At 40.9% G+C, this 12,326-nt stretch overlaps 1 protein-coding gene across 1 annotated transcript in view; it reads left to right on the forward strand.

The window, feature by feature from the left end:
- CPNE4 (copine IV) overlaps positions 1–11,774 on the forward strand; it is a gene marked incomplete at its 5' end in the record, with an annotated part of 34,534 nt that extends 22,760 nt beyond the window's left edge. Inside the window, 3 exons of the mRNA XM_010074869.1 lie at positions 3,355–3,488; positions 5,525–5,761; positions 11,191–11,774. Of these exons, the coding sequence (XP_010073171.1) occupies positions 3,355–3,488; positions 5,525–5,761; positions 11,191–11,322 (503 nt within the window). The remainder of the gene's footprint in view (positions 1–3,354; positions 3,489–5,524; positions 5,762–11,190) is intronic.
- Between the last annotated feature and the right edge of the window lie 552 nt (positions 11,775–12,326).

Here is a 12,326-nt window from a genome sequence, read left to right on the forward strand (position 1 = left end):
GCTTGTTTGTGGTGCCAGATTGCTGGACTGCCCCAACCTCTGCAGGTCACATGCTTGAAATGTAATTGCACAGAAGTCCTACAGCTGCTTGATGTGTTCACACAGCCTTTTACATTGCTTTTAAGGAGTTAAAAGAAGCAGAAACTACATGTATGCATCTAGAAGTGCCTGTAAGCTCGTGAGCCATCTTGACGTGGAGATTTTAGTCACACTGAGGCTGTGGGGATAAGGATGGGGAAACAAAACAGACCTCAGAATTTTGTCTGGACCATTATTTTAAATTGCGTTGGCTTGCCTGCTTCTGAACACAGACACATTGGTGTCTACACAGGGCCTGATCTGTTTAAAACATCTCAGTTAGCAATGGTCAGCATTAGGTGACAACGTTTTATGCATGCAGTGTTGGACTAGAGCTTTGGGTCCCAGTCTAAATGTAGGACACCTGTGACCTCCTGCATACCTCCGAAAAAAAAGCCCTATCAGTCCATGCAAATAACACTTTTTTTTATCCCCCCTTTGCTGCTTCTTTTGAGTTCAAGGCTAATTCTTTTATCACAGTGACACTGTTGTACAATGATTTGTATTGATTGAAAAAGCCATCACATCTGTGGAGTGCCAGCAGCAGGTCAGAGGCTGGACAGACAAACCCTTTGCAAGTAAAGAACTTACTATCCAGACCCTACTGTGTATGCAAAAATGAGAGGAGGTTAAAAAGAAAAAAAAAAAAAAAAAAGGAAGGAGCTGCTTTATGAGTTTTGCCGTGGCTTATGCCACTTAATATTTGTTATATATTTAAAATTTATTTGGTTCTTTGCATAACACTCAGTTATCTGATAAGTTACCCCATCATCTAAAAGGAGTTTAAGGGCTAAGAACACCTAAAAAGATGGTTGCAGCATGAAAGAAGGCCAGGGAAGAAATTGTGCAGCGTTTGCACGTGCATCTACACGATATAAAAAGCACTTCTTTGTCCTAAATGGTACCAGTTAAAGTAATACCCTTATGGATGAAAGCAAGAAAAGGAGACATATCAGAAAATACATTGTTTAATCATGTGTTGCAGCTTGCTCATCACCTGCCTGACGGGGATGCTTGATTAGTTCCCACCACCAATTGTTCTGTGGGGGTTTGTAGATGTTCCACAGAGTGGAGTAACACCAGCATCTCATGTGGAGAGAGGAGGCAAGAGTGAGACGGAGATGAAGTGCTTCATGACCATGCTATTTCTCCTTGTAGTATGTAGCATACTTGCCAGAAAACAAGGGAAAATTACTGAAGGGTATCTTGCTTTAAACCAAGAAAAAAATGTTGGATTCAATATAAAAAGTATCTAATTTGCTTGTGAGGAATTAAATCCCTTTCTTTGTGCAAAAAGTGAGTTTCTGCTGGCACAAGGTAGTGTGAAGCATCACTCTACATTGCATAAAGACCGCGTTAGGATGTGAAGATCCCAGGAATACATAAAATACAGATATTCTCCCCTTTCTTCCCCTGTTACCATTTCCATTCTGCAAAATGTTAGTATTTATAGGCTTCTACTTCATATATTTACAGTATAGTATATTTATACTCACAGTACTCAGCCTTTGTTGTCTGAGGAAGTGACAACCTTAATCTGAATGAATGCTTCTATGCATGCATTCATGCAATTTACATGCATCTTAAACCCATATTTATATGCATACACTGTATTTCATCAGAGCTATTGAAAGTGGATTCCAATTAAAAACGTAAAGAGTTGAATTGTGAAGAAAGATGCACATTGGCTCTCCCTAAAATAAAAGTCTGAGAAAAGTAAACCGCAAAGTAAGCCTCTCATATATCCTGTTGGATTTGGATATATAAGGACAGTAGATATTTCTAAAAGATATTAATCTGAGACAGTGAACAAGAAATTATGTTTCTAGAACATGTTTATTTCTAAGATGAAAGCAACTTTCTGACACGAACTGCACTAAATCTGTGTGGAATGCAGGGAGTAAGGTTTATCTCAGACTATTTCAATGCATAAGAAAAAACCACAATGTATCTTGTCATCATTTTAGGGAAGATATATGAGGCCTTCATGCAAGATCAGTAAGTATATGTAATGAACTCCTTAGCAGGTTTAAAATTGGGAGTTAACAGAAGGTCAGTTTTGCAACTTCATTTATTCACCGGAATTACGGAGGGAAATTTTGTAACATTATTTGACATTTTAGCCAATCACAGCTATAATCTGAGCATGTTCTTTTGTCTGTGAGCACTGCAACAGGAAAATGTTTGTAGCTGTCTATAAAGAGACAAGACTGCGTTCTCCACCATTTTTTTCATAGAAGATTCAGGTGTATCATTGTAAAGCAATTACAACTCCCTGGGATTTGTTTGTAAGGGGTCTGCACCCACATATCCTGTAAAGATGGATGAGTAAAATATGAGGGAGCTAGTCTCGGCACAAACTGAAACTGGCTTGGGATCTTACTGAAGTCATTTCCTACTTCAGCATCCTTTACAAAGCTCTTCAGTCTATCACTTTCATTCCAGCTTTAGACCTCTAATCCTTTAGGTCTGGTATGCTGGGAGTTCTGAATGCGGAGGCTAACATGCCTCATTTCAAGAAATCCTTCTTCTCAACGATTGAAAACACGAATTTCCATTCTGTGATCTGTCAGGTGTGTCAGCAGAAGTCTGTTCTCCCTGGTCTGGCTATATATCCTGAAATGAAAAAACCAAAAATAGCTAGTTCTCCATCAAAACTTCTTGACTGAAGCTCATTTTTCTGTAGATTGCAAAGCTGTTTCTTCCAAGATTTCACAGCTTTTGGTCATACTTGAATTCAACCTGTGAGCAATTATGCAAATTCACCCCCAAAAAATTATTTTCTTAGCACAGGGGAATCAGGTATTTGAAAAGAAGTTTGAATTCTTTGACAGCTCCAGGTTGTAAGTAGAAAGGGAAAATGTTTTGGTAACTACCATGATAAACAGAAATAAATCTTTATCCAAAGAGGAGGAGAGAGAAGTGTTGAAGGGTTTTTAACTTGTGTCCGCCCTTCTAGCGTGAATCTTAGCTGGTGATCAGGAAGTGATCGCTTACACCTTGAACTGAGAGGGATGGAAGCTATTGCACTGCAAGCTGATACCTGGAAAATAGACATCAAAAACTGCTGGGAGGGAGAAGCGAGTTATATAATTATAGATTCAAAGCAGCTAGAGACAGCTTCTTGGAAATCACCTGCAGTTGTTAGTCCTTGCTAATCATGTGCTATTTTGAATTTATGAATTAAGAACCCACCTTTTATTGATGTTTTAAACAAGCATGATATTGGTGATGTGCTCCACATTTCCTTGCCTTTTGTGTGGCTTTTTGCGCCAGGAATACAAGGTGTTGTGGAGGCTTACCAGAGCTGCCTGCCCAAGCTGCAGCTGTACGGGCCGACAAACATCGCTCCCATCATCCAGAAGGTGGCAAAGTCAGCTTCGGAGGAGACCAACACCAAGGAGGCCTCGGTAAGGCCGTTAACACTGTGTCTGGCTTTCTTCTTGTCTCATGACGGATCTCTCGTAGGTCAGCAAAACAGGGCTTTTTTACACACGTGAACAGTCACAACTTTAAATTCTTCCTCCATGGCTCTGTTTCCTGCTTTCAGAGCTGTTTTACTGTAACACACACAGTTCCTCACCAGGGAAACATAACTGGCACCACTAAGGTTAAAAAAATCTAGGGGCCAAGCCCCTAAAATGGTGATCATACAAGGAGATGAGTTGAAATGATTCCCTAAATTTCAAGTCTCTTTCAGAGGCTGTGCTAAAACATTTTTGTTCAAGTAGGGGATTTTTCCAGCCATTCCTTTGACAACCGTAGTGCTAACAGTTTTCAATTTGCTATTACTGACACGGAGTATTACGTGCCTTTTAGAAATCAGGAGGCAAGTGTGTTAGCCTGCATCTGATACAAAAGCCACGACAGATTCTTGGGCTAAAAGACTTAATCATAGATGTCATTTTAAATGTACATCTTTGAAATGGATTAGGCTTCTTTTTCTCCTGCCTTCCAAACAGAAGGAGAGAAAGGGAGAAGGAGAAAATTGGGGAAAGTATGTGAGCGAGTAGGTCTGAAACATTTACAAGAGCAATGTTGTGGGAGTCAAGGATGTAAGAGAGGACTTGTATACTGCAGCAAGAAAAATACCTATGTACAGGAACAGAACAGAGCTGTACATTGGCATGCATCTCATCACCAGGTCTGGAGCCTTCTCTAAGCTTTCTTCATGTGCTGAGCCTTTTTGTAAGTCCTATTGAGGCAGCAGTTCCCAAACATTTCTGTTCATGAGTCTGGGCTTGTGATTGTCACTCCTCTGCTGTTTCCAGGATTTAGGGTCTCAGTCCTAAAATGGGGAATTGCTATGTTTGAATTTGCCTAACCCTGCGGTGACTCGCTCTGTTTCCAGCGCTGCCTCTGAACTACTATGTCATATTGAATAAGTTGCTTAATTCTTCTAAACCTAAGCCTCCCCTCTTTCTATCTGAAAAACAAAGGAATTTATAACATGAGTCTTCAAGATGAAGTTTTCTCCCTGCATGTTTTGTTTTATTCATGGCAGGAGGTGATGAAGAGAGCTCTGTGTGTTTATATAGCTGTGTACACATAAACGTTAATGAAGTTTTGTGTGTTGGTATTGCTCGACCAGAGCGACCGAATTCTATGACCTGTTCATTTTTCCTGTTAATGCACATTTGTTCAATGACTCCAGCTGCCTAACAATTCATAACAGACCCAAATGAGAGTCACTCTTCCCCATTACCAGGTGAAGATGTCATAGCCCTTGAGCCCGGTCCAGTGGGCTTTGGAGTTTTGGGAAGGAAATGACAAGCACACAAAATTGCTTTCTCTCCTTTAGTGAAGAAGAAAACCTTGCTTCAGGGCTCTGTATGAAGTGTTTGAAAATGGACATATTCCTCCCTGCACATGCCCTTGCTCTCCGCAGGGACTCCCGTTACTCTGCAGAAAGCAGCAGCCCTGCCATGGTGTGGTGCTTCTCCCACAGCCACCAGTGGGTCACCCACCGCTTTGCAGAAGGCTCCACCCACCCCACGTGCCTGTTGGCAAAGCTCCTCCCTGACAGCTCTGCTACAGGCTCATAACACTTCAGTACCCCACTCCTCCTGCCTCCCAAAGGGGAAAAAATGGAATTGGGAACTGTCAGCAGAAGTGACTGTGCAGCAGATGGAAAACAGGGACAGCGAGGATCTCGGGACCATCCCAGACTTCCCCCTCCCAGCCCTAGCAGCTAGAAACCCCCTCTTCCTCACTGTGCATCCCTTGGCTCCTTCCAGCTCCTGGAAATTACCTGAACTTGAGCTAAACTCCAGAAGAGGAGAAATTATGAGCTGAGGAGGTTTGGATGGGAAACGCACTTAACCTTTCAGTCACTACAAAGGCTCTTTTCTGTTTAAAAAAGTCCACTTTCATTCTGGAAAACGGCAAGCAGCTTTGGAAGATTAACTAATGATCTGATTTTTCACTTCTTGTCCAACAACTTTAGCAATATTTTATCCTGCTGATTCTGACGGACGGCGTCATCACAGACATGGCTGACACCCGAGAGGCCATTGTCCACGCCTCGCACCTTCCCATGTCAGTCATCATCGTCGGGGTGGGGAACGCTGATTTTAGCGACATGCAGATGCTGGATGGTGACGATGGGATCCTGAGGTCTCCCAAGGGCGAGCCAGTGCTTCGAGACATTGTCCAGTTTGTGCCATTTAGGAACTTCAAACATGTAAGCTGACTTTTCCATCCATTCCGCAGAAGTGTGAATGTACATAACATATAGCGAATGGTCCCTGGGGCTGAGCCTAACGGTGGATGGGCACAAAGTGTTTAGTAAGTCTCTGGCATTACTGTGTCAGAAATGGAGAAAAAAAGGAATACTGAATGAAATGTGCTCCATAAGTGAGATGGGGAGGGTGGGGAAGGAAGTGATGGGGCAGAATCCATGTGCGTCTTGTGGTGCCAGTCCTCACCTCCATTTTCTCACGGATTTCTGTTTGGTTGCTCTCCCTGATTTATTTTTCTTAGTGTCTCTTTTCCATTCTCTTTGCATCTGTTCTATTAGGACTACTGTATTCTGCTTTCCATCCCTCCGTTTCCACAGGCAGCTGAAACAGCTGTGGATTTGTACTCACAGTGTTCCCCAGGTGCCTGTTCCCTTACTGAAATCTGCCTTGGAGATTGCCTTTTCCCATCCGCTCTCATACACTAGTGATCCTTAGATCTGGATTTGTCACAAGTTTTCAGGTCTGGGTTGGTTTTGGTCTGCACACGGGTTTGCAGTACTTACATTCCTTTAGTTTTGCTAGTCTTTTTGTTACCACAGGAGATTCTTTTTTCATTTTGCTACTTCCAGATTACCTTATTTTTCTTTTCTCTTACTTCAAAATACAATTTTTTCACGATTGTCTTAGATCTGGTTGCATTTCTTACTTTCACAAACTCTGCTGAGGAGTAAGAGAAAGACTTGTTTCTCTTTTCCCTTTACCTTTTTGTAAAGAATGGCTCCTCATACGATGTACAACTCACCTTGTGCTATTAGCTCAGTGACACCATGCCAAATTACTGCAGATTTGCCACCAAATTGTAGAATTGTACATTTCTATGTTGATGGTGCCACCTATTAATATCTGCTGGAAAAAAGGATAAGCATAACCTGCTCATAGCTTGTGATTCTCCTTCCTCAGATACTCACGAGTGTGTAGCATTGCACTGTGGTCTATTGTAAAAGTGTGGAGAGGAAAGTTATTTATGGGCTAGTGCTAGACCTACTTTCAATTAATTGAAAATATGTTTCTGCAAGAAACTGGCAAAACCAGCTGCATTTGTTATTTTTAGCTTCATTTTTTGATTTTATAACAATGTTGAAATCATCCTTGATTGAATAGATTAATGCTGACAGTTGCAGTTCTGGGCACTGAATATATTGTGCCTCTGGTGTTAACTTGTGAGTGATTGTATGTGTGATTTTAATTGCTAGCACAGATCAAATGACAACCATGTATTATTTTTAGCTGGTTTAGATTAACTTCCCCAGTTCTTGGAGAGGACTGCAATCTTAAAAATGTATTGTTTTTGTTAAATAGTGATATTTTTCCTCTCTCTTTCAGTTGCAGAGGGAATATAGATATAGAGATAGATAATATATTAGCTATATCTATATCAGAAAAGTCAATATATCTTACACAACTTGATATTTAATCTGTTTATTGTGATCTTTCAGCATTTCAACCAACGTCAGAGGAATGGATGAGTGCCCACAACAATAGCCACTTCTGGCTGAATTTCTTTATTGTCATATTCCAAATAATCTCTCCCTGAGCAAAGTGACATTCACAGCTATCTTGCTTACTTATCCTCAGCACAAACAAAAGACCATGCCTTTTACATCAGGCAGTGAAATAATTTTTCATGGTAGAAATGAGTGTGATGTTTTGAATCAAACTTATTTTTTTTTCCCCACAGAAAAATGCAGATTTAACCCATTTGGGAGATTTTTGTCAGATCAGTTCTGATCACACACAAGAATTACTATAAATCAGCATATTACATTTGACAGCTTTAAGTAGAAGATGTATTTAGTTAAACATCATGCCCCTTTTGGCAATGTTCCTTGTGTTGAGTTTTGGTATTTGGGATGTTCAACTATTAAGTAGAAAAAAACGTTGAAGGATCTTTTTAGAAAGACTACAAGACATTGTGTAATGTTTATAGAGTTTTTTCTGATAATTCAAGTATCTATGTATGCCTAAAGCCATATTACCCCTACTACTGAAGGAAGGAGGGAATAAAATGTTATTTGTGAGCAATTATTTTTTGTTTTTGCTGGAACATTAAACCAAAATTCATGTGGAGTCAACCCAAACAGTATTTTTTTCATTACTTTAATTCTCAAGTTAGCCTGGAACTCAAAATCTCATATCTGTCCACAGAGATCAAAAATTATATATCTGAAAGCTGCCACTGTGATAAAATTGAAAGAAGGAGAAGGAAGTTGTAAAAATAACCTATAGAGTGAATACATTTGATAAGTTTGACTTCAAAGAAGGTTCTGATCCTGCATGGCACTCATTTAACACACTTCAACGAGTTACAATTACTCGCATACCTTAACCCTCTTACCCACATTAGTGTTTTATGGGCTTAAGACCTAAGGCAGACAGAAAGCTTTAGTACAGGGTTTTAAGTTCCGACATGATGTAGTGTATCAGGAGTACTTCAGTAAAGTATCTTACCTTTTGGACTCTCTCTTCAAGGAATATCCTTGAATCTATATAAATAATAATTGTAGTGATTCTTGGCAAATCCCCTAGTTGTAGAGGCTTGATAAAATCAAAATAACCATTACTGTTTAAAAAAATGTACCATTGTACAGTGGGTGCAATTCATACAAACAAAGGGAAAATGTTTTCCCTGAACCCAACTGAATTTCTTCTCTCTATAATTATCACCACCCCAGCAACGTGAGTGTCCTTCACCTGAAACTGTAGAACAGTGACGCTCACAATCACTGAAATGTAGTTGAAGAAAATCACCTGTCTCGCTCCATTCCAGTCATATTTTAAGAGCTGAAATTCTCTGCCTTTAGGATGCACGGTATATTTACTGTGCACAAATCTGATGCCACAGGTAGATTGTATTCCACTCTGCATTGTATTTAATCATAAAGGCTAACAGCTGTGACTTAATAACACATAGATCACAAATGAGTGTGGAAAGCACAGCTCTTAATCACTGCAAGGAGGAATGTTTTGCACCATGTATTGTAATTAAAGATTAAGCATGGTGAAGCTGTAGAACTGCATCAACAGTCATTTGTAATATACACCAATTATCATCCCAGGGGATTGTTTTCCTGCTGCTGGCTGATCTGATTGTTGTGCATTAGCCATCAGCTGAGATGTTTATTGCTCAAGGTGTTTTTCAAGCAGAGCAGTTAAAGAGTGGAGAAGACATTACAGTAAAACATCAATGTACCATCTGTGTTAAAAACCCAGTGAAGGTAACTCTTGCCCAGCCCTAGGTTTTTAGCTCCTTAGTTACTGCGTCTGATTGTTACACAAATGCTGTTTTGTACCACCTGCTCTAGAAGTGAGAGTGCTTCACCACCACAAAAACACATCAGGGGGATGAGTGTTGGCCCAGTGTTCAGACGTGTGGACTGCGTGTGATCTGGAAAAGCTGGTGGCAAGTGCTCCTGCCCAGCATTCTTAAAGATAGAGTGAAGTTACCTGACTGCTGGTGCATGCAGCGATGGCCCAGGACTCTTCTCCCGCTCCCTGTTTTCACCCTTTAGGTAGGGTTGGTATTTCTGGTACGATGGCACAGAGGCAGGCTAAGGTATGTACAGCTTTAGCACACTAGGAAGGAGATGGAAAAAAAACAATAATTATCATCAGCAATACAGAAATCACCCATTTGCCTGATTCCAAATGGCATTTTCTGCTGATTTCAGTGAGAACAGGTTTAGGCAAGAACAGGGCAACCATAGAAAACCACGCATTTCACTTCGAAGGATTAAGATAAATGGGTTCTGTCGCTGTGTAACACCTGAGAATGGTTGCTCCACTGTCACACAAAGCATGGGCTCTGCTTTGCCAGTTTGTTCCCGCAGAAATGTTCCCAGCATTTTTGGCTGCACAAATATTTTGGTATAAATGTCACAGTAGGGAAATAGTTATTCATTTTTCTTGTTATTAATCATATATGTGACTCAAAATACAAAAAAAAAGTTTTGCTTCTGGTTTTGCTAGCTTCATCCTTATATTTGTAGTATTGTAACATTTGATACTGGAATTTATAACAGCCTGGGGGCTTTCTGCACCCCTGGATTGGCTTGACTACGAACAGTTTACCATTTACATCCTAATTTTAAGACTCTGAAGGATAAGGATCCCACCCCATGAAACAGAGGCAATGAACAGTCAATACAACTACTTTGTGACATGGTAGTTTTGAAACCTGGCTGACAGTATTACAGACAGCAAGGAGGGAAGTGGCCATTAGTGTGGGAAAAAGAACTTGGTGTGCAGAAGAAACGCGACCCAGCCGCCAGCTGAGTTCCTGGGCATCATCTGAACTGCAATGTGTGATCCATATGTGCTCCATCTGGAGAAAAATACATTGGTTTAAACCTCTCAAACTGATGTTTAAGCATTTGCATTTTTACTGCATCTTTGTGGTGGGCTCCGAGGGGGAACATGGTCGGGCAGGCTGGCTCTGGGGGGGCGGGTTTTGAATCACCCAAATACTTAGAAACAGGCAAATCCAAAACACGGGGCAGGAGGGTGCTTGCTGTTGGGCTGCATGGGAGAACAGCAGTCCAGTTCTGTCACTGCTGAGTTCAGGGGCCGAGGAAAACCCCTGCAGCACATGCCAAAAAACATCCACAGGCCCCGCTGCTTAAAATGAAGCATTGTCGGGGTGTAAGGCAGCAACTGTGTGCTGTTGATGGAGGGCACGGTTTCTCCTTGCACCAAGGGGCAGCTCTCCTCCTGCCTGGCACAAAAGCCAGTGGCCATCTCTGTATCCACCTCTACTTATCAGGGTCATCAGGTCTTAAGTCTGGTTAACGAACACCCACCATTTATATGTTGCAGGAGGTGCTTTAAAGCCTCCACAAAGCCTAGGATTGAAGCTTTCTCATGACCGTGGTTTAATTCCAATGAAAACAAAATGGTTTTTGCTGAATTAAAAACTTCCTCAGCCATTAGAACACCATGCCAGATCCTCAAGAGCAGAATGGTGCTGAAGGCTTTTCCCTTTCACAGTGATGTCCATTGGTGTTCAGCTTGAAGCTCTGCAGGGTTCCTCACTGAGTACTGATGAATGACGTCTTTGTAGCCCTTCTCATTGGGATATGGTGCTCTCCCAAAGTGCAGCGAAGTTCAGTTACCCTGAACTTAATCCAAATGGACCCAAAAAACCCATGCAGAGCACTTTTGGCTTTAGTGTACTTTCAGGCAGCTGCAGCTGTGTGCCCAAACTGACTCACAAAAATAGTTTCCAGCAGCAGTGCCACTCATTTTGAGTCTTTTTTGCCTTCCATTTCTGTACCGTACTTCCTACATTGATCTCATGGCACCAATGCCTCTAAAACCCATGGCACTTCCAGCAGAGAGACAGGTTAACGCTTGTGTTTTCTACCATTTCCTGCAGGCATCCCCAGCTGCTCTAGCAAAAAGTGTTTTGGCTGAAGTTCCAAACCAAGTCGTGGACTATTACAATGGCAAAGGGATAAAACCAAAATGTATGTCAGAGTACGAGTCTTCCAGGACACTAGCTCCATGAACCTGCCTGCACTCTTTTACAAAATTAAAAAAGAAAAATGCTACTGTCTACAACTACTGTACTTAAAAACGAAACAAAAATATAGCACGTTTTGGTGATTTATAACTTTTTTTTTTTTTTGCATGTGTAGCCTAAAGGCTTAAATCTGTTAAGCGGTTGTACTGTTGAAAACTTTTTACGAGGAAAAAACCATCCAGAAAAAAAAAAAAAGTGAACTCTTTACTTACAGCATGTCGCCTTGAAATAAAAAGTTATCTGTATCTGTTTTTTATACAGGTTTGATTGAAATTTTGCTAAATTTCTTATCTTTACACTGTAAAGCATTTTGAAATATTTATTGAGAGTCGATAGCCAAAATGTCTTTGGTTTTATCTGCTATGAACCGAGAGATTTTTCAAAATGGCGGATGCATGGACTGTATTTTGCATGTTTAAAATAAAAACAACACAGTTTTGCAGCTGTTGTCTTTATTTCTCTCTCTGCCACAAGTCTGCCTGCTTTCAACTTCCATATTTCAAGAAACAGGTAATAAAGCGTTTCAAGAGATACCTGGCCTGAAGCATGGGCATTTCTAATGTTAGTAGCTTGTAAGACAGGCACCCAAACATGCCCGCTCAGTCTGTGGCCTGAGTAGCAATTTTTCAAAAGCCTGGCACATCTGGCTGTTACGAAGAGTTCAGACCATAGCTGTAAACAGCTCTGGCTTGGAGGGCATGATCCATCAGGATTGCATGTCTTAAAATACGCCTACTCCAAACAATCTGGCTGGCTTTCAAGCGGGTTCTGTTTTGGCTACCCAAATTCATAATCTCTTATGTTTTGGAATTCCTGTTTTGTTTCATTTGTATTTTTCAGTCTCACACCTAATATCCAACTTTGCGTGACGCATCTTCCGAAAGAAATTTTGCATGGCCTCATTTTGTGATGAGTGATTTGCAACTTCACGCGCACACAGATCCCTTGTGTGCGATACAAAAACTGGTTTTGTATCAACAGAATGTTCA

Source organism: Pterocles gutturalis, unplaced genomic scaffold (assembly GCF_000699245.1).
Source record: "Pterocles gutturalis isolate BGI_N339 unplaced genomic scaffold, ASM69924v1 scaffold48197, whole genome shotgun sequence".
Lineage (NCBI taxonomy): Eukaryota > Metazoa > Chordata > Aves > Pterocliformes > Pteroclidae > Pterocles > Pterocles gutturalis.